This window comes from Pelodiscus sinensis, chromosome 9, assembly GCF_052426305.1.
Source record: "Pelodiscus sinensis isolate ZL-2025 chromosome 9, ASM5242630v1, whole genome shotgun sequence".
Lineage (NCBI taxonomy): Eukaryota > Metazoa > Chordata > Testudines > Trionychidae > Pelodiscus > Pelodiscus sinensis.
In genome coordinates this window covers 65,534,241-65,558,826 of record NC_143060.1, presented here as the reverse complement: position 1 = coordinate 65,558,826, position 24,586 = coordinate 65,534,241, and the positions used below count along the sequence as shown (strand labels likewise).

The 24,586-nt window shown below is 52.1% G+C and overlaps 2 protein-coding genes across 7 annotated transcripts in view; both read left to right on the top strand.

Annotated features, from left to right (window-relative positions):
• Positions 1–5,750, top strand: part of RXRG (retinoid X receptor gamma) — a 57,503-nt gene extending 51,753 nt beyond the window's left edge. For all 6 annotated transcript variants that reach the window (XM_014569940.4, XM_025181142.3, XM_075936972.2 and 3 more), the window contains exons 7-10: positions 248–380; positions 2,101–2,192; positions 3,113–3,218; positions 5,362–5,750. In XM_014569940.4, coding sequence (XP_014425426.2) covers positions 248–380; positions 2,101–2,192; positions 3,113–3,218; positions 5,362–5,509 — 479 coding nt within the window. In that variant the 3' untranslated portion in view covers positions 5,510–5,750. The remainder of the gene's footprint in view (positions 1–247; positions 381–2,100; positions 2,193–3,112; positions 3,219–5,361) is intronic.
• Positions 5,751–16,665: 10,915 nt separating this feature from the next.
• Positions 16,666–24,586, top strand: part of LMX1A (LIM homeobox transcription factor 1 alpha) — a 78,678-nt gene continuing 70,757 nt past the window's right edge. The window contains exons 1-3 of the mRNA XM_075937146.2: positions 16,666–16,884; positions 17,007–17,112; positions 20,158–20,344. Of these exons, the coding sequence (XP_075793261.1) occupies positions 17,037–17,112; positions 20,158–20,344 (263 nt within the window). The 5' untranslated portion in view covers positions 16,666–16,884; positions 17,007–17,036. The remainder of the gene's footprint in view (positions 16,885–17,006; positions 17,113–20,157; positions 20,345–24,586) is intronic.

The following is a 24,586-nucleotide window of genomic DNA, read 5'->3' as shown; positions in this document are numbered from 1 at the left end:
CCTGCGGCAGGGCGGTACCCAGGGGGCGGCGCCGTGGTCGGGGAGGGACACGGGTTCTAACGCGCGGCGGCGGCAGCGCCACTAACAGGAGCTAGGGAACAGTGGGCACAACACCAGCCAGAAGGGGGCGCTCCGGTGTCCTGCTCCCCTCTGCCTGCCCCCCGTCTCCCTTTGTTAAGGGCCGGTGCCCGGCATTTCAATGGGCCGTCGCTGGCACGGCCTATGCACCCGTCTCTTGCTCCTGCAGGTTGGAATGAGCTGCTCATCGCCTCGTTCTCCCACCGCTCGGTGTCCGTGCAAGACGGCATCCTGCTGGCCACGGGCTTACACGTGCACCGCAGCAGCGCCCACAGCGCCGGGGTGGGCTCCATTTTCGACAGGTGCTGCCTCCATTTCTCTGCCCTCCGTTCCCCGCCGGGCCGCGCCTCAGGAACCTGCCGCGTTTTCCTGCTCACATCTCCCCGTGCCACCGGGTCTTGGCCCCAGGTGTTTCACAAGCCACCCGCGCAGCCCTGCCCCCACCTCCCGGCCTCTGGTATTGAGGGCTGTGCCCTTAACTCCGTCTCTCTGGCTGGGACGCTCCGCTCTTAAAGGCTCAGTCTCCTACACCTCGCCGCCAAAGTGACGGGAGGAAAAATCTCACCGAGACACAGGGATAAACCTCTCTTCCACCAGAAGTGTGAGGTATTTTATTCCCAGGCTTGTCAGGTCGTCGTTCGAACGACGATACGCTGACCTCCCTTAGCATGATTTTGTAGATCGGACGCCCCGGCCACAAGCCAGCCGGAGAAACCAAGAGATTTGAACCGCTGCTCTGAGTTGTCGCCAAGAGCAGGTCCCTCACGGAAGAGCGTCCTGCTGAAACGGGCCTTAAATATCCTTCTGAGGAGCCACCCTGAGCAACCCCGCTGCGAAGGGTCCCGGGGATGGATCTGGCCCTGCAGACGTGGAAACAGGAGCTAACGTTTTCGAAATCGGGGGCTTTAAGTTAGGGGTCTAAAGCGAGGGGGGGACCTTTTTTGGGTCGGGGGCCGCTGACCCACAGAAAAATCAGCCGGGGGCCGCACACAAGTGAGAAGCAAAACAAAAAACAAACCGAAAAACTTACCGACCCTCACTGAGGTGGCCTCCGACTGAGAGGGAGAAAGACCCTCCCCACATTCCTGTCACGCACCAAACCTTAAGGGGGGCCCAGGCTAGTAGATTTTGCATCCTCCAGGCCCATGGTGGGGCAGCGGGGGGGGTGGGGGGGGCTAGAACTCAGCACAGGCTCCCCAATGCTGAGGGGGAAGCCCTGAGTCTTGGGAGCCGGATTCAGGCACGCCGGGGGCCGCATCCAGCCCCCCGGGCCTGAGGTTCCCCACCCCAGGTCTAAAGGGAGGCACCTAAGGACCTGCTTGGATTTCCAGAGGGGCTGACTACAAATGGAAGGCCAGGCCTGTCAGGGGGACGGGCAGATGGTTAGCGCTTTGGGAAACCAGGCCCCTTTTTAAATGCCCTCCTGGCGACTCAGGGGCCTAACCGGAGGCCCCCGACTGGGAAACCGTTGGCCCCCGAACTCTGCGTTCACTGGATTTAAAATCCGGGATTTTCCACGTCGCCCTGAGGTAAATCCCGTGGCGGGTTGTTTCCCTCACAGCGCCTGTCAGTTAATGTCACGGTGGAAAGAAAGCAGCGGTGTAAAAAGGCAGAAGCGAGGTCCCCTTTGACCAGCTCGGTGGGGCTCGTGGGGGGGCTCCCCGTCTGGCGCCCCACTGGCCTGAGCCCAGGCCAGCCCCTCCGTGTGTGGCTGTTGCAGTCGAGAGGGAACATGGGGGGCACCCGGGGTCCCGCGGGAGGGGCTGGCCAGCAGCCAGCGGGGGGACCAGCGAGGCCGGAGGGCCAGTACTAGCAGCAGCTTCCGTTTCAGGCTAGCGTCCCTCAGGCTGCAGGCCCCGGAGCTGGGCCCTGTGTGAAGGCACCAGCCTAAGGACCTGTCCTCTCCCAAGAGCCATCCAAGGGTTTTGCCAGCCCTGAGCGACGGAGCCACCCCCGGTGGCCACGGCGCGGCGTTTCCCGCCGTTCACACGTGCTCTGTCCGCTTGTGTCTCCCGTGCACAGGGTTCTGACAGAACTGGTGTCTAAAATGAAAGACATGCAGATGGACAAGTCTGAGCTGGGATGCCTGCGAGCCATTGTCCTGTTCAACCCAGGTACGTCCTGGTGGCCATGGATACAGCCATGGGTACAGCCATGGGTACAGCCATGGATACGCCCATGGGTACAGCCATGGGTACAGCCATGGATACGCCCATGGGTACAGCCAGGGTCTTGGCACCCTCAGAGGCTCTCTCTAATTGTTCTTATTGGGGTTCAGCAACATGCAGGGGAGACGCCTCCTCTTACTGTTATGGCCATCTGTCCTGTGCCGTGTCTGTGAGTCTGTCCCACCACACAATGTGTTTTCACCATTGCCCTCTGCTGGGACAGCCGGATTTCACAAGGGTGTAGGAGGGTGTTGCCCTCTCGTGGCTACACATGGTCCGTACGCTACTACTCTGATTTCTTCCGAGTGTGCTGTGATCAGGTTGCCCGTGTGGCGGCTGCAATCTAGGGAAGACCTATGCCCTGAGAGGACTCGACAAATGTGAGTCATTGATCTAGGACGGGACCTTCCCTCTTCTCCTAACTTTGCTTAGGAGCCTTTGGTGAGGGACCCTGTCAAAGGCTTTTGGTAATTTCAGTGCTGGGGGGACTAGAGAGAGTGTGTGTGTGTGTGTGTGTGAGAAAGTGAGAGAGCACGCACTTGCTAAAAACTGCATCAAAAGAGCAGGATTTAGGGTGCAAAGTGGGAACACTTGAAAGTCAGTAAATGTCACATTGACGGTTTTCCACACACAGCCTTGACTCTGTCCCACGGGGCATTCCACCTGTGCGTGGCATGAGACAGTGTGAGATCCCATCATTAAAGACTGCACGCTCAGACTGTCCCTGGCTATGTGTATGTACAGGCCCTAGCACCCTGGAGCTATCTCCAGCACTTCTTCAGTGACCCTTCGTCCTGTAAACCACATGCAGTATGGAACGTCAATTCTACAGTGATCTTCTTGCTTTGGGTTTCTCCCTGGTCCAGATGCCAAGGGCTTGTCCAGTCCCTTCGAGGTGGAGTCTCTTCGAGAGAAGGTCTATGCCACGCTGGAAGCCTATACAAAGCAGAAGTATCCTGAGCAGCCTGGAAGGTAAACCCTGAGCCTCGGTCGCTACAGGACACGTGGCATGCACCTTAGGGGTGTGGAATAGTGAGATGGCACCGGTCCCAGCTAGGAAGCAATGCTGATAGGCACGAAGGACTCAACAGAGACCTGTTTGGAGACTTGATTTTGTATCAGCAAAATTGCAGCCCCAAACTAGAAACATTTTTGGCTGGAAAAAAAATGCTTGTGTTGGCTGACCGGTGGTGGTTCTCTGATGAACCCAGTGCAACACTCCCCTCTCCTGGCTGATTTTGAGAAATGCTGGCACACGTAACATCACACGGCTTTTTGAAACCTCCTAAAGTTGTAGGCAAAAGGAAAAGCTATGCGGCACTTTAAAGACTAACCAGATGGTTTAATAGGTGATGAGCTTTCGTGGGCCAGACCCACTTCCTCAGTTGCAGGCAGCATTACTGTGATTTTCTTGGTTCCGGATTTGTGTGCTGCAAACAGGAAGCGGGAAAAGGTTAAAGGTCAATCAGCTGTCAACATGGCCATGTTTGGTCCATAAGCTAAAGAAAGTGAGCAGGCCGAGGCTGGTGATAGGCGATGAAGGTTTTTTAAGGGCCATTCATTTTTAAGCAGAGTTCAGCAGTGATTTCAGTGGCATGGCTTAGCTCTAGATCGCTAGTTCAAGCCCTGTCTGGGGGAGATGCCAAACTAGCTTTTTAGGTTTGAAAATGGGGGATAAAAATTTCTCCTGCTCTTTGCTCTTCGTTCTCCAAAGACAGGCTGGTTTTAGGAGGCCAGAAAGAAGATCCTTGTGTATCCTGCACAGCTGCTGTAATTTGCCCCCAAATGTTCTAAAGAGAGGGGTTTGTAGTGCTTTCAACACAGATAAGTTGAGTCCCCGAGGCCGACTCCACACTACCGGGGGCTGTCAATGTAAGTTGAGCAACTACAGCTGTGTGAATAGCATAGCTGAAGTGGAACTTCTTAGCTCTACTTACTGTGGTGACTTTACTGCGGTAGGTCAACAGCGGAACCTGTCCCATCGACTCACCTTATTCTCATTTTGTGGAGTGCTGAAGTCAATGGGAGAGTACTTGGTGGTTGATTTATTGTGTTTATACTAGACATGATAAATCAACCCTCATGGGATCGATCACTTCTCCTTGATCTGGCAGGTAGTGAAAATGTGCCCCGTAATTTTGATCCGATTAAGCAGAGAACCAGCATCTGTTACTGAGAGATTAAATTATGAGAAGGAAAATATAGGGTGAGCATCAAAGACATCTTCCTCACGGCGTGCTATTCTGGGCTTGTGAAATATTCTGCTAAGGAAAGTTGTGCAAACTAGACTGGACAGAACAGAGAACATGCAGTGAAATATTTTCAGCAAATTGCATTTTTCAGGGCACTGAAAATCTCTGTGAATTCCGAGGTCAAATTCTGCAAAAAAAATCAAGATGTTTTCACTTTCTGGAATACACCACCATTTCATTTGGAAAATTAAATATTTTTTTAAAATGGTGGAAAACCACTTAAAACAAAAAAGCCAAGGACAACAACAAAATCATTTCAGGTTGAAAAAAATGTATAGTTTAGCCAGAAATAGATTGTTTTTGTTATTTTGTGTGGGGGTTTTGGGGGAGCTTTTTTGTTTTGGGGGGATTGAATGTTTTTGTTTTGGGGGTTTTTTTTTTGCTTTGTTTTATTTTTTGTTATCTTGTGTGTTTCTGAAAATAGATCAGTTTCTATTTGAACCTAACCAAATTTTTCTTCTAGGTATTTTATTTCAGCCCCTGAAATGGGGGGAGGGGAGGAATCCTTCATTTGCTCAGTACTGTGTAGCAGAGTAGGGAACAATCCAGCATTGGCAGGGACATAGTGGTATGGCTGGCCAGGTGCAGGGAGAAGAGGCAGTGTGAGTCAGTGGCTAGTGCACAGGAGGGGAAATTGCGAGACACAGATTCTCATCTTGGCTCTGCTACTGTCCTTCACCTCCTTGATTCCTCTCCTTCCCGTACCTTGTCTATTCAAAGTGGGAGCTTTTCAGGACAGGCTTTGTGAGTTTCTGCAGCCCTGTGCAATGGGTGCCTGATCTTGGTTGTGTTTGACTGGACTACCGAGGATAACCGTCCTTTCCCCTCTCTAACGTCTGTGATTCTCTGGCACGTTCTTCCAGATTTGCCAAACTCCTCCTCCGGCTGCCGGCACTGAGATCTATTGGGCTAAAATGCCTGGAGCACCTCTTCTTCTTCAAGCTGATCGGGGACACGCCCATCGACACCTTTCTCATGGAGATGCTGGAGACGCCGCTGCAGATCACCTGACCTGGGAAGGAACTAGTCGAGGACAATTTAGGACATCGTGGACCCCGTCAGCTCCTGCGCACCCCCCCCCCCCTCCACCCGGCCTCTGTCCCATCCTGCGACTGATTGTAATAAAGAGAGGATTTTTAAACCTTCCGATCTTTCTAGGTGGGACTATTTGTACAAACAGGAAGTTACTCATCAGCCCCTCCCCTGTGGAATTGCTGCAATTTATCAAAGCACTAACAGGACCCTTTCCCCCTGTACGTTTAATCGGTTTAAATTATTTTTTCACTCTCAATAAACGCAAAAAAAAAATATATATATACGACACGGGCCCGGATCAGAGCCGAGTGTGTGTTGTTCTGTCACCCGGCGGAGCATTCGGCACAGAGGTGGGGACCGGGAAGGAGTCGGATAGCTCAGAGGCCTACCCGTGGGCGACGTTTGAACCAACGCATTGGCAGCCAGTTCGTGCTGCGGATGTAAGGTCTGTTCACTCAGGCCTTGCAACCCCCCCTTGCGGTGGCGGGCAGGCCCAGGCCTGGCCAGGGCGGGTTAGACTCCCCCCGTGTGCCGATGTCAGGGCGTGGGCAGGATTTCAGGTTGCACGCCCACCTGTGCTGCGCACTAGCATGCACCCAGCTCCCTGCACCCCTGCGGGCTAGAAATTGGCTGGTGAGGTTGCAATGGAAGCTGAGGGACTCGCATAATCCCAGGACACCTGGGCCTGGAGCGTCCAGGAAAACGCAGACTACTGCAAGACTCACAACAAGTCCTGGCCTCAGCTTCCCACCAACCTGTCCCTCCGGGGTCATACTGGGTTACCACCGTTAACTGCAGTGGGGTACATCACCCCACATAGCCTTGCGAGTGGCTACTGCACCTGGAACGGCGTGGGTTTGAGCCAGAGCCCAGCTAAGACTCTTCTCCAAGGCCTGTGGTGGGCTTCCGGCGTGACTTAAACACTGGCTGATCTTGCCTGGCACTCGGATGCAGAGAGTTTGAAATACTTCCAGTCATTTTCCACTAGGGGGCTCCCTAGCACACGGCTTTCGCTGAAGCCAACGTGTAAACAGGCCCGGCCAGGCTGGCTACCCCTAACCGAGGCACGGATCAGCCTTCCCACCTGCTGGAATGCTGCCCCCTATGCCAATGTCGGGACTCTGGAAGCGTTACCCGGCCATGGAAAGGGGGCAGATCCCTTTCTATTTGCCATTGAGAAGGGGAACGTGCGCTCTGGCCTTGGGTCAGATTCTCGGCCGGGGTAGATGGGCGTAGCGCCAATGAAGTCTATTTATACCAGCTTGTGGTCCGGAGCTCAAGCAATGGGAGAGACGAAAGCACAAGGAACAATTTTCTTCTCCTGTGAGCCTGAGAGCCCATCATGACCCAGTCCTTGGGCCCCCCCACCTGCGAAGGTGGTGTGGACAGGATACACCCTGGAAGTGGGCAGGGAAGGGTACAGCGCTTTGGGAAGGCAAGCGCAAAGTCCGCAGTGGCATTCAGTCCCCGCAGTGTTTCCTGGTGCATTGTGATGGCGTTATGCACATCGCCCCCTAGTGGCCAAGCCAAATATGGAGTTGTTACTCCTCCCTAGCCAGCTGGCAAGATAATGCCCCCTAGTGGACAGGCCCCGCCTTACTTGGTGTGAGCCATGGCTTACGGACACTTCTTGGCCTCGGTTTTGACTAACGCCACCTCGCTGCAAGGCAAGTATCAGCGATTCTAGCCTGCCGAATTTGCCAGGGCCAACCAATCCAAAGCCATCATCATCCCTGTAGCTATTATATCTCTGAAGTAACGTCTGGGACTCCCAGACATGGACTGAGACTTCGTTGTGCTTGGTGCTGTACAAACACAGAACAAAGAGACAGTCTACATTGAGTTAAAATTGAGGCACCCCAAAAATATTGCGAGATGGGCTTAAAAATTACCACGTTTTTAAAAACAAATAAATTAGGGAGTCTTATCGTTTGCCTTCTGGCTCCTGAGCCTTGAAGGGTCATAGCTGCAAGCTCTCCTTTGAAACCCAGCAGGGTTAGAAATTGACCCTTTAAAAAAAAATCTCCTAATCCCACAGTTCCAGGACCTGGGAATGTAAAAAATATGAGCGAGACTGAATGTTGTGAAAGTTGCCCTGGGAAAGGGTCTGAGTGCACCTAACAAATGCCACTTACAAATGGGGCGGAGGGGGGAAAACCCAGCACGTGGAAAATGGGATCTCTTGAAAATTCAAATATTTTTGTTTTGAGAAAAAAACCAGAACATTTCGGAACATTTCAAAATAACTGAGAACGTTTCAGTGCTGTTTTGGGGTCTTTTTTGCAAATAAAAGACCACTTTTTATTAAAAATAGACGTTTAGAACAAACTTTAACTGGCTCCACACAAGAGCTGTGCCTGACGCTCGGGGATGTTACTTACCCTCACCTGTAGGCAGCGCAAGGAGCCAGCTAGATGAACGCTTTCTGGGTGTGTTCAGAAGGGCTGCCAGTTTTGGTTGGACGTATTCCTGGATGGGTCATCACATGACCTAATCTTTTGTCTGCGGTAGGTCCTTATGGAACAGTCTTCCTGGGGGTTTGCTCGGATGCTGGATTTCCCAGAATCCTCTGATACCAGCTCTTGAAAATATGGACCCTCCTCTTCCCCTTCCCCCGAACATGGATTGTTGCATAGATGCCAGATTTACACACACTTGCCCCCAGAGGATTCTGCCCTATCTAGACGGCTGGAGTCAGCCACGGGTAATGAACGACTAATGACTTCCCATCATCCCCTAGGATTTGGTGTGTGGCTCCACCTGGGTTTGGTCCTAACTCCCCGGTTCTTCATGTGATTCTTCGTGAGGCTACTTCTCAACACTGAGTAGGGACACATCCATTGGGGAAAATCTATCCTGTAAAAACAGTCTCTGTAAATGCTGCCAGCATCACCACCATACACTCCCCAATAGCAGTTGCCTGAACACTTAAAATCACATAGCTCTGGTCACAAGAGAACACAGAAACTCTAGAGGCAGCGTTGCCTAGTGGATACAGCATTGGACTGGTACTCGAGACCTCGCTTCTCTTCTCAGATTGACTACTGGATGACCAAGGCAAGTGGTTTTGCCTTTCTCTGACTCCATTTTCCCATCTGTAAAGTGGGGCTAATGTCACTGGTTTCCTTTGCAAAGTGCTCTGAGATCAACTAGCAAGAAGGGCTAAAAAAAAAGAGCAAGGAGTTTTATTATTATTATTTATTTAATATAATTGTATCAGACTTCTAAATTCTGTACAGTGATTATAAACCAAGGTGATCAAGCACCTTAGAAATACCCGAGAGCTAAATATGCCTGCTTAGCAGCAATAGAACTGTCTATCTCTTGCTCTTTGGGCCTTGCATGTTTGGGCTAGAGGAATGTTTGGATGCCAAAGTTTCCCATTTCAAGCATGTAAAAAAACAAACCCTCCCCCCAAATCTTACATATTACCCCTTAAAGGTGTGTGCTTGGCACAGTCATAAAATCTCTGTTCATATTCCACTTTTCAGAGAACACATAGAGATTTGAAGACTGCATGTGATGGAAAATCCACCACATCCCATAGCAAATTGTTCCAGTGGTTAACTACCCGCCCTGTGGAACTCCTCCCATGCTGTGCATTTTTATTTAAGAGGGTAAAACTGTTTTCCTGCACGGACAACTACATCTCAGCTGTTGTTTTAATAATAAATATAGTGTAAGCTGATCTCCAGGAAATCACATCTGTGGGGTGGGAAGTGGACCCTGTATTCATCTCTCTATATATGTATTTTAGAGTGAGTGCGTCTGTCTGTGTGTCAGTCTGTTTGTTCAGGAACTCCTCCTAAACACTAAATTTTGGTAGGCAGCTTCCGTTTCTCCTAACTTAAAGTAAGGGCTGGGTTTGGTTGTGCCAGGACAATTGGAAGCCCCAGGAAAGGGACTGTTTTCCACAACATGCAAAGGGAGGGGCTGCTATTCGGAAGGACGCAATCCTGAGAGTGGCCACTAGGGGCAGCGAGCCGGCAGGGGAGAGCTATCCTGCAAAGTGACCACTGGGACGCAGCTGTACCACCAAGGGCGTGGTCAGCGGGGATGAGGCTCCGCCATCTTGCCTGCCAGCACACCTGGTAAGTAGCCTCCCTGCCCCAAACTCTTTCCCCCTTCTGGGCGGAGAGAAAAGGCCTGTGTCAGATGGCCCCTCCTACCCCCAACCTTCACACTCACTCCCCCAGCCTTCTGCACCCCTCCCCGCCACATCCCCAAGGCCTTTCCCTGTCTCCTGCACCCCCCCCACACACACACACACACACCGCCATCCCCCTGTCCAGCAGTGCCAGGTAACTCTGCTAGTGAGTATATTTGAGCTGATCTTGTGTCTCTCCTTTAATGTAGAACTGGAGCTGAAGTGGATTGTTCAGGTGACTTGACCTTAGACGTAGCTCTAAGTCAGAAAGCACTTACGAGTCTCCTTAAACCATCCCTGGTCAGGAACACATGTCAGCAGGTGCTTAAGGCCTGTTTTATTAAAATTCAGGTCTGACTTTCTCTCAATATTCAGTGCACTTTCCTTAAAGCATCAGTGTGCACCTGTTTCTACTGGTCTGCTGTCTGTGCACCATACGTGTCTGTCTGTTCACTATACGTGTCTGTCTGTTCAGTATACGTGTCTGTCTGTGCACCATGCATGCCTGACTGTTTGCTATACGTGCCTGTCTGTGCACCATGCATGCCTGACTGTTTGCTATATATGCCTGTCTGTGCACCGTACACTCCTGTCTGTGCACCATGTGTGCCTGACTGTTTCCTATACGCGCCTGTCTGTTCGCTGTATGTGCCTGTGTGTGCACCATACGTACCTGTCTGTGCACCATGCGCACCTGTCTGTTCACCATATGTGCTTGTCTGTGCACCTATCTGTTCGCTATATGTGCCTGTGTGTGCACCATACATGTCTGTCTATTCACTATATGCGCCTGTCTGTTCACCATACGTGCCTCTCTGTGCACCATAGGTGTCCATCATGCCTCTGTGAATTGTTAATCTGGGGGCCCTTTCCCTGTTTCTGCCTGACTGCAGTTAGACACCCCACTCAGGTGGCCTTGAAAGGAGCGGGGCTTGTAGCCACAACTTTAAAAGGGGAGGAGTCAGCTGGGGCAGCAGCAGTGCCTGGAAAGATGTCAGTGGTTCTTCCTGAATCAAAACTGCTGTTGAAAACATCAGGGAGGAACTGCAGCTGCCCCTCTCCCGTCCCCCCTCCTGTCCTGTCAGGATCCACAGCAGCCCAGTGCGGGGGAGGCGCAGAATAAGAAGGAAGGTCCTCGGGATGCCAGGAGCACCGCTGCTTCCTTCAGGACACACCTCTGGCTCCCCCGAGATGGGAGATCTGGGAGAGGTGGGGGGGCTGCATGGGGTGGGGATGATATTCATACTGCAGCAAGAGGGTCCCCGCTGCGCCAGGCGCTGTACAAACACAGAACCAGTCCCTGCCCCAAAGCTCTGACAGGTTAACACTGGAGTGGACGCAGCTTTGAGCCTTTCGCTATGAACGTGGCGACCTGCGTGCGGCTGACACCACACCCCTCGCTAGCCCCTGCCCCTCGGGGACAGGGCAAACGGCGGACCTGTGCCTCACTGCCCCCTTGCAGGTCAGTGATTACCCCTCCGCGTTCCAGCATGGCCATCAACGGAAAAACTCACCCACGTGTTCCCCTGCTGGAGGGAAACCGATCGGTGGCTGCATGAGTCGGGTGACGACCTGGGCCTAGCTCCCAAATGGGTCTGTCCCCTCCTCGCCCCTATTTCCTCAGCAGCTGGCAATTGCCAGAGCTCCACGGACAGTGGCGTGGTGCTGGGACGTTGGCCACAAGAGCGCATGTCTCTGCTTTCCCTCTCTCCTGCCTCCCGTTCTGCACGGACCCACCCCCAGCGCTGGATTGGCTGGATGCTTGCGAATTTTAAGAGGGCGTGTTTCTGCTCATGGTTTCAGGCGCAGCATGGTGCTGGTGCGGGAGATGTCTTTCTTTGGAGATAAATATTGGTATTTGCCTTTGGAAAAATAAAACCAAGGAAGTTCCATGCAAATCGATATGTCAGGTCGGGTTGAACCTCTCTGGTCCGGCAACATCCCTGGTCCGGCATGATTTGAGTTAGCCGGATGTCCACTTAACATAGGTGCGGCCAAGTTTCCCACGGTCCCCTAAAGTTTGTTTACAGCCCCCAGTCCTGGCTCTCAGGTTCTGTGCTGGTCTTTAGCCCTAATTCACCCCTCAGTGTCTTCTACGAGCCCAGGAAGCAGGGGACGTGTTAGAAATGCTGCTAGACAATATTGACCTCCCATGGTTTGGTTCAGCAAATTCTCTGGTTCCACACCGGTCAGGTCCCGAGGGTGCCATTTAGACAAGACGTAGGTCTAAGGCAGCGCTTTTCATCCCTGGCTCTCAAAGCCCGTCTCTATCCTCGGCCCCACTTCACAGTTGGAGACACTGAGGCACAGAGCAGAGATGACACTTACCCAAGGTCATCCAGGAGGCCAGTGGAGGCATCAGGAGAGGCTCCCAAGTCGCTGGTCCCCAGCCAGTGCTCTGCCTAGTAGGCAGCGCTGTCTGATGTGATGTTACGTATCTGCGGGGAGGGTTGCCCCCGTGAAGCAACATGGAGGTACAGCGCATTCGGTAGGCCACGTGGGTCTGCATTGCAATCAAAGGCACCATTTTGGAAGAGCAGAAGGGGCGGGGCAGCCGTGCGTACCGGGCTGCAGCTTGCTTTTCATCCCATCCCTGGACGATCAGGGAGCAAGGGGGGAATACTATTCCCTGATTTACTCTTCTGCCCCCTCCCTTCACCCTCCAGGTGGGAGAGGCCTGCACAGAATCCAGTTACTCCCCCTCACCCCGATAGTCAGGGGGACAGGATGAAAAGCCAGCCGCTTCCTGGTGTCCACAGCTACTGCCCCACCTTGCTGTCTCTAAACAGTGCCCTTGATCCTTGTAATTGGCACGCTGGGAGCTGCACCCATCCCTCACTGAGCTGTGCCTCAGTTTCCCCTCCCCACCCTTTCTGTGCCTTGCCGATTTAGCGTGTAAACTCCCAGGGCAGAGAATGCCTCTTACTCCGTGTTTGTACAGTACCTGGCGTGGGGGCGCGGGGAGCGAGGGGGCTCTTATCACAGCACTCGGAAGGGAACTGGGACCCAATTCACAGTCAGTATCCTGCCATATCGCACTGCAGCTTTCTCCTGGTTTTTTCGCTGGATCCCGTCTCGGAGCCAGGTTCCCACTGATGCCACCACCCGAGGAAGGACTGTTAGAAACACGAGCCTTGTGCTCCTCCAGGCCCGGAGGATGGCGGAGATCTGTGCCCACCGGGCATAAAGGGCCGTGCCCCTATGCCGGATTCTCTCCCCTTTCTGTAGCTCCCTTCCCAGTGCTTTCCCCTTCCGAGGGCCCTGGGGCGGCTGGTGCTCGGAGCAGCCCCCAGGCCCGGATCCCTGTGAGAGCGATGTTCTCAAATCGGACGGTGAGATTGCAAGTTTTAAAATGTCCGGCGACACGTTGATGACTAGCTCGTGTATTAAGCCAGAGGCTCTCGTGAGTACCCACCCCTCGCTTCTTGGGATGCTTGAAGGGAAGCCGAGATGGGGGCTGACGTCACTGCTGATTACATCGGAGCGGATGCGGCTTGCGTCCGACAGGGATGAGAAGGTGCGGGTACCCGGCTGGGAAGTGACCTATTGGAATGAGCAAGTCAGTCCACGTGTCTATTGAAACCTTGCTTCAGGGTGTCAGATTTGCATGTGAGGGCCAGCGTGGCAGTTTCTCCTTGCAGCCTGCTTTTGAAGGTTTTGTTGCTGTTGTTTGCGTTTGTGTTTTTGGGGGGGCTTTTTAGGGGGCGGAGGGTTGTCCGGAGAATGGCAAGTTGCAAGGCAGTAGCTACGAGTACGTCTACATAGCAGCGTTAATTCGGATTAACAAAGTGCGCGTCCACACAGCAAGTCGTCATTTCGGAATTATTTCGAGCTGGAGGTCGTCTTACCCCGACTCCTGTAACCCTCATTTTACGAGGAGTAAGGAAAGTCGCAGGAAGAGTGCTCTTCCTTTGAGTTCCTGCTGTGTAGACAGCGCCAAAAGTCGAATTACGCTCTTTCGACTTCAGCCACGCAATTGACGTAACTGAAGTGACATAGCTTAATTCGACTTTTGCCCTGCAGTGTAGATGTGCCCGATGTGTCCAGGGCAGAGTGTAAGAGAGATGCAGATGCCACCTGCCACGGCCTGTAATTAGTTAGGTGACGGATGATCAGCAGACCCGAACTGCTCAATCTCCAAAGGAAGAGTCATACAAATCTATGAATCCCCCCCTACCCGCCACCCCAATATCGCCGCTGCCTCTCTGACCTATGGGAAAAGTTCCTTCTGACCAATGGCGTTGGAATGATTTGTATCCACTGCGCACAACTGTAACCCCTGTATGTGATGAAACCACTTCAAGCCACAGTCTGGTGCAACCCTGTCCCCCCCCACCCTCCAAATCTGGAGAGCCAGGAGGTGGGAACACAACGCACCTGACAGGCAACTAAAAAAATTTTTGTGCTACCTCTTGTACTTCGGTGTTAAATTAGTGTGTGAGGCAGCATGGTTAGGGGAATAGCCTGGGGTGTTGGACACCTCACCGTCTTATTTCACCTCTGCCACTGGTGTACCGTGAGAACTTGGGCAAGTCATTTCACAGCACGGTGCCTCAGTTTCTCCTCAAACCCATTGTCAGTCATCTTTGTTTGGCTTTCAACTTTTCAGGGTTAGGCTCGCCTGTCTGTTACTGGCACCACAGGTCAGAAAATGGATTTTCTCTCCTATGACAAATCCGGAGATTTTGCCTCCCCTCCCCCCAAAAAAAAGTCCCACGGTGAAGCAAAAAGCCAAACATTTAAAAATGTGACAAAACAAAATAGAAAATAAGTGTTGTGTCCAGATATTTTGTTTCTAGCAACGAGAAACATTTCAGGGGGATGGGGTTTTGATTTTAAGTCATTGCATGTTTTTCTACAACAAAATGCCAGGTGAAAAGGCACTTCCCAGGGAAACCAAATCAAAACTTTCCCATTCCAAACATGTCAAAAGGAGATGTTCTACATTTGCAAAATGGTTTTCCCATTTAAAAAAGAAACCCACAATTTTTTACCCAGATCAATACGGTGCCAGGAACCGTTGCAAATCAGTGAAAATTGCCTTTTCCAAGGGGAAAAATGTTTTGAGGAACCTTCGCTAATCAGCTTTTGTGTCTACGTGTATGGACAGGGACTGGAACAAAGGGATTCAGACAGCCAACCGGTAGGCACTGCTGTAACGCTGCTGTAATGGAAATATGCCTTGTTTTTTGCACTATTGTACACGACTGAGAATCAATGCAAGCGATGCACATTTCAGATGGCTCTGAGAAGTCGTCAAAAGCACCGGGCTGAAATTTGCCTGTGCAAATGTGTATGCCCTTTAAGTGTATGTAAGCAGCAGTCTTTAAATGATCACCAATGATGTCTCAAATAATATCTAATGGAAATTACTGAGGACTGCAAGGTAGATGAATTAGGCAAGGGTATTTACTATCTTGTAAGATATTCCTATTTGAGTTTCCTCTGAGTTTGTTCTCTGGATTCTCTTGAAGTGCTGTTTGCAAGACATGTATATATGGTTGTATATATGGTTGTGACTTCTTTCTTCCACTATTTGATCTGAGGAAGTGGGTCTAATAAACCATCTTGTTAGTCTTTAAAGTGCTACATTGTCCTGCATTTTGCTTCAGCTACCCCAGACTAACACGGCTACATTTCTATCACTGTTTGCAAGACAGGACTTAAAACTGGTGTGAACCTGGTGACTGCAAAATGCAGCGATTTCTGTCTTGGGCTATGTCTACACGGCGGCGCTATTTCGGGATACCAGAGTATCTCGAAATAGCCATCCTGCATCTTCACAGCAAACCCGTTATTTCGAAATATAACGGGCTCGCTCTTCCCACGTCCCTGTAACGCTCATTCCACGAGGAGTAAGGGACGTTTCAGAATAGCGGGTTATTTCAAAATTTGGCGCCGTCTGACAAAATAAGCTATTTCGAAATAAGATCAACTTGCCTCGCTCAAATTGCGTATCTGATTTTGAGCAACGCTTCACCTTGGGGGTGAAGATGGATTTAGGCAGGATCCAATCCAAATCTCATGGGGTCGTTGATGACAAGGCGTCTTTCCTATGCAGAAGCGATCCCAATTTCTTGACCCCAGTAACACTGGGCTCCCGATTCTTTTGCGAACTTTGCAAGGGTCAGAGTTTGCCAACGGATTTGATTGTTTTCCTGCTCGGACATAAAACTAACTAAATATTTTTATTATTATTATTATTATTATTATTTTATTTATTAGATCTGGACTTTCTAGACTCCAGTCATCTGAAGAAGTGGGCTGTGCCCACAAAAGCTCATGATCCCATCTACCTGTTTTGTTGGTCGTTAAGGTGCTGCCAGACTAGGGGTTGTTTTTGAAGTTTTTCTAGTTGCAGACTCACTCGGCTACCCCTCTGAAGCTATAAAAGGAAACGTGTCCCCAGGACCGAACGGTTCCCAGGTAGTCCCGACTGGGAAGGGATTGTCAAGGCCTGCCAGGGGTGGGCACAGCCGTCCTTACAAATGCGGGGGGGATTCGCTGGATCTGGGCTCAGCTCTGCTGCCCTGCCTCTGAAACGCGGGGCGGGCGGCTTCTCCCTGCGGAGGATTTCCCCGCACGGGTTGCAAGGCTGCCCGGTGCCTCCCGCCTCTAGGTCGGGCCGGGTTTGAATGCAGCAGGTGCGGGGTACTCTGGAGACGAGTCCGGACTTGGAAGGGGGAAGCCTCGGGCCCGGTGAACTTACTGGGAGTTTTGCCCTGGACTTCAGGGGAGCTCGGGTCCCCCAAAGATCGCACCCGCGGGGGGAGGGGGTTAGGGCCGCACGCGCCGCCTTTGGAGGGGCACCCCCGTTAACCGTGCGGGGTGGGGGTTGCTTTGCGCGCCTTTCCTGCAACCTGCGGGGCCGGGAGAGGGGGCGAGGCAGGCCAGATGGGGAGGGAACCTGGAGGCCAGACGGGGCGGTCCCAGAGTCTGGAGAGGAGCCCGGAGCTAGCAGCGCGGCGGAGAGCGGCCGGGAGAACCCGCCCGATGCGCGCAGCCGCCCCCCGCTCACCTGCGGCTCCCGCGTCGCCCGGCGCCGCAGCGCAGCCCGGCGGGAGAGCGGCCGGATCCGGGCCGGCCGCGGGGAGCCAGGAGGGGGGCAAAGCCTCGCCGGGGGCAGCTGGACCGCTCCGGGCGCGTCCGCCCGCGGGAACCAGCCGTGCCCAGCTGGCGGCCGCCCTGCGCCCCCGCCGGCCAGGTGAGCGGAGCGGGGGGCGCTTGCGGGGCTCCCTCGCGGCTTCTAAGCGGGGTCCCTGGGCGTGCAGGGGGGGAGGCCCCGCGGCCGGCCCTAAGCGCCCCGTGTCCCTCGCTGTTTTGCAGCCGGGCGCACGCCCCAGCCCGGCCCTGGCCATGCTGGACGGGCTGAAAATGGAGGAGAGTTTGCAGAGCGCGCTGGAGACCTCGGCCCCCTTCTCCGCCTTGCTGGGTGAGTGGCCAGAAAGTTCCCGCGCGGGTCCGGCCCCCGGGCCGGGGAGGGACCCGCCTGCCAGCCCCGGGGCAGGGGAGCGAGACGGCTGCGGGGTGAACCCCTTTCCGCGGGGCACCTCCGCCCAGGCCCTGCGCCCCGGCTCAAAGGGCAGCCCCCGCGCAGCGCCGGTGGAGAGATCCGAGCCCCGCTTCGCCCTGAAATCGCAGCCCCGCCCGGCAAGCCTCAGGCTGCGCTAAAACCGGCCGGTTTGTCCCCGGGCCTTTCCGCCCATCCCCGGCACAGGCGCTGGGGAAGGGGCCTCTGGCGGGCTCGCGTTCCCACCGCCGCAAGGAACGAAATCGGATTGAGCCGGAGCCGGAGCCAAAGTGTGCACGGCCCCGCTCCGGATCGCACGCGCCCGGCTTCCAGCGTCCCGCGATGAGCACCCCAGTTAGGTGCAAACCCACCCACCCCAGCCGCCTCTTGCAACGAATTTCCCACCTGTGAGAAAGTGACAAATGCGACCGAGTGTAGAAAAATCAGGGACTGAAATTGGCAATTTCTTTCTTTCTTTCTTTCTTTCTTTCTTTCTTTCTTTCTTTCTTTCTTTCTTTCTTTCTTTCTTTCTTTCTTCGGCTGTCTTTTGTTTCTGCGAAATAGGCGCTGGGAAATTAAAAAAAACATTTAAAAAATGCCTTCAAAAATATTGGCGAGGGGTCTGGGAAAACGGGCGATTTTCCACGGACTCGTTTTATTTTAAAATGTTTCCCCCGCTCTTAAAAGAAACGAAACAAATTAGCCACCTAATTGGCGAAATAAAGGTTATAAAGGGAGTGGATAAAAAAGAAGTAACGGCTTCGAGCTTTCTCTGGGGCTTTGATTAGTAATTATTATACAAATAATAATTACAGAGCTGGGAATCCCAGATGGGCGCAAATAGCGCTGCGTAATTTATACCCAGGGAAGGGGTGTAAAGCTCCCAGCGACCTCACCCCCCTTCCTGCGATGGTAGAGCTAGGGTCTCTTTCTTAGCTGTGCTCGTTTGGGTTCGGGGCTGTAAAGACAAATCTATAAAACACAAATCGAGTGTGTGCGGGTATGTAAAGCATACCGGTATACTCATAAGAGAATAGACTCCACAAATATCTATCTATCGATATATTTATCCCCAAACATCCCATCTATCTATCTATCTATCTATCTATCTATCTATCTATCTATCTATCTATCTATCTATCCCCACACACACCCTCTATCTATCTATCTATCTATCTATCTATCCCCACACACCTCCTCTATCTATCTATCTATCTATCTATCTATCTATCTATCTATCTATCTATCTATCTATCCCCACACACACCGCCTATCTATCTATCTATCTATCTATCTATCTATCTATCTATCTATCTATCTATCTATCTATCTATCCCCACACACACCCTCTATCTATCTATCTATCTATCTATCTATCTATCTATCTATCTATCTATCTATCTATCTATCCCCACACACACCCTCTATCTATCTATCTATCTATCTATCTATCTATCTATCTATCTATCTATCTATCCCCACACACCTCCTCTATCTATCTATCTATCTATCTATCTATCTATCTATCTATCTATCTATCTATCTATCTATCTATCTATCTATCTATCCCCACACACACTATCTATCTATCTATCTATCTATCTATCTATCTATCTATCTATCTATCTATCTATCCCCACACACCTCCTCTATCTATCTATCTATCTATCTATCTATCTATCTATCTATCTATCTATCTATCTATCTATCTATCTATCTACTCTGTCTGTCAAGATGCAAAAGAGAAATAAAGACGAAAAAAGCAAACACTCCAGCTAATTACGAGAAGACATTTCGCTCGTTTGAATTTTAAGATTTTTATCAACACTTCCGCTGAGGTACTGAAAACGAATTAATTTGGCGCCGTCTATTCTAGAATTGGGTGTTTCAGAGAGCTAGCTGGATAATAGGGTGCGTGGGGACAGACAGACAGACAATGCGGGTGAGAGGAACATGCCCATATTTTGAAGTCGCTTTAGTCTCTGTCAGGAACTCCTAATTCCGGAGCAGACGGTTCCAAACGAATTCGGTTTCAAGTACCGCAGTTACACCGTCGGTAACAATCTCAGGGTTCAGCGGAGGGAACTGTCGCCTTTGAATTAGCCGGGCGGGGTGTTTGCTTTTTTCGTCTTTATTTCTCTTCTTTACTCGCGCGAGGCCCCACGTTTGCTCGCTGGGGATCTGCGCGCCCGGGTTTTGTTGCGCGGGGAATCTGCGCGCCCGGGTTTTGTTGCGCGGGGAATCTGCGCGCCCGAGTTTTGTTGCGCTGGGAATCTGCGCGCCCGAGTTTTGTTGCGCGAGGAATCTGCGCGCCCCGGTTTTGTTGCGCGGGGAATCTGCGCGCCCGGGTTTTGTTGCGCGGGGAATCGTGCCGGTACCTGGCGAGGCACAAGCGAGCCCTCGCGGTTTTTTGGACACCGACCGTGTCACTCTTTTAACGCCCCTTGAAAAATGTGGGGGGAGTTTTGAGGGGGGGCATCAATCCAGACTAAGCTAGGAAAGGTTGGTTCTTTGTAAAACGACCTCCCCCTCCCCCACCGCAAGAGGCGTCTCTCCAAAGCGCTTCCCTGCCCCGGAGGCTTCGCCCGCTTTGGGGGTCAAATGTGTGTTATTTCCCCCGACAGATGCGTGTCGGAAAACTCCCCCAGCGCCCTTGGATCGAGCTCGGGGCCTGACCCGCACACGGGCGCTTTCGAGGGCCAGGGCCATTTCCCACGCGTGGGGGATTTTTCTCCGGCGTGTGAACGCGATCGGGGGGTGCCAGGGAGGCCTCGCCCCGGTGAAACCCGTTTGCTGGGGGATTTCTCTGCCTAGGAGGGACAGCCCCTTCCCCCACGCATTTGGGGGGGGGTGGATTCGAGCCACACACCCGGGGAGGCGCTGGGCGTGGCTGGCGGCTCCTCGGAGCCCCGCCGGGGGCTACTTGGCTGCCCCTAGTGCCACCCCGCTGGGTGTCTTCGCTGGCAGGGGGAGCCGGGAGCGGCAAGTCGGTGTGCGAGGGCTGCCAGGGCGTCATCTCGGACCGGTTCCTGCTGCGGCTCAATGACCGCTTGTGGCACGAAGGCTGCGTGCGCTGCGCCGCCTGCGAGGAGCCGCTGGAGACCACCTGCTTCTACCGGGACAAGAAGCTCTACTGCAAGCTCGACTACGAGAAGTAAGTGCAGCCGGGCCGGGCCGGGCCGGGGGAAGGCGGCGTGGGCCGGGGCGGGGCCGCGCTTCTCGGTGCCCGCCGCTGGAGCGCACGGGGCCAGGGCGCACGGCGCACGGCGCGCAGAGCAGCCGGGCCCGGACTGCAGCGGGCGCCCTGCCCATGCAGAGCCTGGGGCCACCAGGGACCGGTGCCCTCAGGAGCCGGGTTCCTCCAGGCGCGTTCGGAGAGTCCCCAGAGCCCGCGGGCCCTTGCTCCGGATTCGCCCCGGGCCGTGTTGGCGCTCGGCGCCCTGCGCACGCTGGGTCCCCGACCCGCTGGTCCAGAGAGGAAGCGGATTTGACACGCGGGGGCGGAAATGCTCCCTTAGGAACTGCCCAGCCCCGCAGGCTCCAGGGTGTCCGTCCATCGCTCCGCTGCAGGGAGGCCCCCAGAGGTGAACGGGGAAAACTCTGGTTTCATTGGAGGGGACTTAGCCAAGCTCCCCTCCCGGGAATGGAACCCGTGTCCGTGCAGGGCTGGAAAAGGGGAGAGGACTCGTACCTTGTACTGGGCCTTGCGCTAAAAATCTTCACTGCAGCAGGTGGCTTGGGGGATACCGCAGGCTGTGCCCTGTAGTGTGCATGGCGTGGGGAGGGGCTGCAAGAGGTGCCTCTATTTCCCATTCCAACCCTCGGGTCATGCCCCAGGCAGGGCAGGAGGTCTGGTGTGCGAGGAGCACGAGTGACAGACGCAGGAGTGGCCCAGGGGCTGCTACTTTCCCATAGGCCCTGCCCCCCAGGGGTTCACCCTCCCCTCCACGCTGCATCGCCCTAGGGCCCTCTCCATGCCAATGGGCAGGCTGCCGTGGGAATGAATGGGGGGCTTACAGGGAGGCCCCTGATTCACCGAAAGGGTAGCCCGTCAGGACTGTGCCAGCCAGCAACTTACCGGTGCCATGATCCGCGTGTGATGTGTCTGCAGATCAGGTGTGAGACCTTTTGTAGCCCCGCTGGAAATTAGGCTCTTAAAATCCCTGCCGGGAAAGGCAGGTCATCAGAGACGACCTTCCCCCCTCTCACTCCTTCCCTGGGCTCCCCGTGGGGGCTAGGCAGGCCTCTTACAGGGGCGCTCCCGACATGGCCCCACCAGCCCCCCACAACGGCCTGCCTCAAAGCCCATGGAAAGAGCCCTCCTGCTTTAAACGGGCTTTGGATGGGGCTGGGGGGCGGGGGGGGGGACAGAGCCGCATTCCGCCGCTGCTGCTGAAGTCGGTGGCAGTTTGGCAGTTTTGCTCTCATTTGCCCCGTTTCTGGGAGTGGTTTAGCAGGTGTGTGTGCTGGTGGGAGGCCGGCCGTTCGCCCCATGTCAAACCAGACAGGCCTCCGGTTCTCCGTGGCTTTCTGCCCTGTGCCGTATTTCGGATGGGCAAAGAGCGCACCGCTCAGCCCATCCATGTGAGGTCACGCCAGTGGCTCTTCAAAGTCTCACCCTCTGGGTGGCAGGCAAGGTCACGAAGGTGGGATGGGCCCACGCTGTTCCTGGAAATACCAGAATTGTGGCCACCCTATTTTGTGGGCTAGTGGACTTACTTAATGGAGACTGTCCCAAGGAGTTAAAAGTTCAGAATTATATTATACATGAGAACAACACCCAGGATCTAATTCGGGAACACTGGAAATATATCAGATTTGTTAGAAAACCGAGTCTATTGCGTTCTTCTCTCGGCACGTTAATAAGGAGGGTGTTTTCTAGCACACATCTATTTCACTGCCGCCGCGGCTGTCACCTCCCTTTAAGTCCTGTGGAGTCCTGCGTTTAATTCCTGCAGCGACAGGGAAAGTTTGAAGCCGAATTTTTTGAGAGTAGAAGCGTGGTGTTGTTTTCAAACCCTCAGGAAACAAGGAAAGAATTCTCTGAGAATGAAATGAAAGGAAGAGATTCAGCTGAAAAAAAGTAACAACTGGCGGTTGGGTTGTTGGGTTTTGTTGTTGTTTGGGTTTTTGGGGTGTGTTTTTTGGGCTCGTGACTGTGTGTCGTGTTCATCCGCTGGCAAAAATCCTGCTGGGATTTTTAGTTCCTTGTGGGATCAAAAGCAGTTGAATGCGTCGCCGGGTTGAGAGAGAAATCAAAATGTACCTGAGGAATGAACTTTGTTGCTAGGATGGCAGGGAAGGGGAAATATGCCGAAATGTCACAATAGAAACACCTGTCTACGTTGCCGCCTGCTTGGCTTTGGAGGCTGTGCTTTAGAGTGGTCCATTTTTCCTGACTTCTGAATGTTTAGCTTGGGACGGGGCCCACTCCTGCTGCCTCGACTCCTATTTGAAATCTTTCTAATTCAACTAAGCAGTCCCAGTGTAGTCACTTAGCCAGATTTGCAGCTGGGCCAAATTGCAATAGTTCTGTTGAAATGCACTGAGCCAGGCTGATGTTCACCAGTGGAGGGGACCTGGCAGATTGGGACTTTTACATGGGAAAATGATTCCAACCTAGAGAAAGAGCGACATATAGAAAGGTATACAAAGAGCCAATTTCCTGTGAATATACCCACTAGATACCTAGATGGCTGCATTTTGCGAATAGCTTTTTACTAGCATTTTTTTAAAAACCCACCCTTTGATGGTGTAATTATAAATGAAATCGGTTGTTACTTAATTTATTCAGGGCTTAATCCTAACCCACTGAAATCGGTGGGAGTTGTGCCATTTTGAATTGTGTGCGAACAGAATCAGAGATTTAAGGGGTTAAAAAAACCTTCAGAAGTTAAGGGATTGCAACAGAATGGGGACAGTATGAATTACAGTGGGCATGCAAATTGTTTTCATAACCGGATCACTTTAATTAGTGTGACACAATGTAGAGAAGAAGGGGGGAACCTCAAGTATCTCTGGATCCTTCCAATTTCTTTTAACTGTATTGAGGTTTCCCATACTTGTATGTTTTTAATAACTTTTCCATGTCTATTAATCCTCCCCTCATTCTGCCTATAGCTCGGTTTCTTCAAGTGCTCGATTTAGTGACAGTTTCTTAGAAGAGCCACAGAGAAAAGCACACAGACAAACAGATCCAGAGCCTTAATATGGCATGATTAGCATGACATTAATGTGGGGAAAGCCGTTAATGTTGGAAACAGCAAATTATGCTAAACTGATCTATGATTCTTTAATGGCTGATTATTATAGTAGGCGATTTATGAGTTAGTTCCATTGGCTCTGTTTCCAAAGGTAAGCACCTAGATATTACCTACAAAATCTCACGTTAAATAAGTGTTTATGAACGTAAAATAGATTTCTAATGGCCTGGAACCTCTTCTGTACAAATTAACGGCAAGGCTCTTATTGGCTTCCGTGCCAGGGTGAAACTTGGTCTGTTGAAGTCAATGGAAGGTTTGCTGTTCAGCTCAATAGGGCCAGATTTCACCCTCTGAACCTAGATGTTGATTTTTTAAAAAAATTATCTAGAGGAGGGATTTGGACAAACTTTATGATGGCTCTAAAAATCATGTTACTTGAGATAAATAATTACAGTTCTCCGGTATCTGCAGCGTGTCTCTGCTTGCGATGGGGTTAAGATTTCATTCATGAAGAGTGTAGAAAGGGTTAATCCGTGAGCATTCGATGGTCTAGTGTGTGTTTATAGACAGGGATAAACACAGCAGTAGAAAGCATTCCAGATGGTTGTAATAAGGGTGCTTGGAGGTTTTTCAACATAATGTTTTGCGCTGAAAACGCCAGTCTGCAAAGCGGCCGCAGTGAAGCATCCGACTTGAAAAGAGTTTAATTTAAAATAAAGTTCCAAGACTGTGTCAAATGCTCCCATATTGACACCATGGAAACAGTCCATTTCCATGGCTTTGAGTCAAGGCATCTTTTTGAGATTTGGGGGATTTTGTCCCCATGGAAGATGTGCAACATTTTTCAAAATGTGAAAAATTTGCAAAGGGCAAGAAAACCTCGTCTTCCTAGCCCGAGTTATGAGCAACTGATTCGTTAGCCTCTATCATAATTGATTAACCATTTTTTAAAAAGTCGATTAAACATTTTTATTAGAAAACTTGTATAAATGGTACCGTGAAGGGGAATGCATTGACAATTGCTGACGTTGTCTAAGTCCAAATACACAAGTCCAAATCCTGCCATTCAATACACAACATTAACTCTTGGGTATCTTCATAGAACAATCAGGGGGGATACTTAATGAATTAGGTTGATGACAGTAGTACCTACCAACCAAGATAGGGATTCTGTTGTGGTAGGACGATATAAA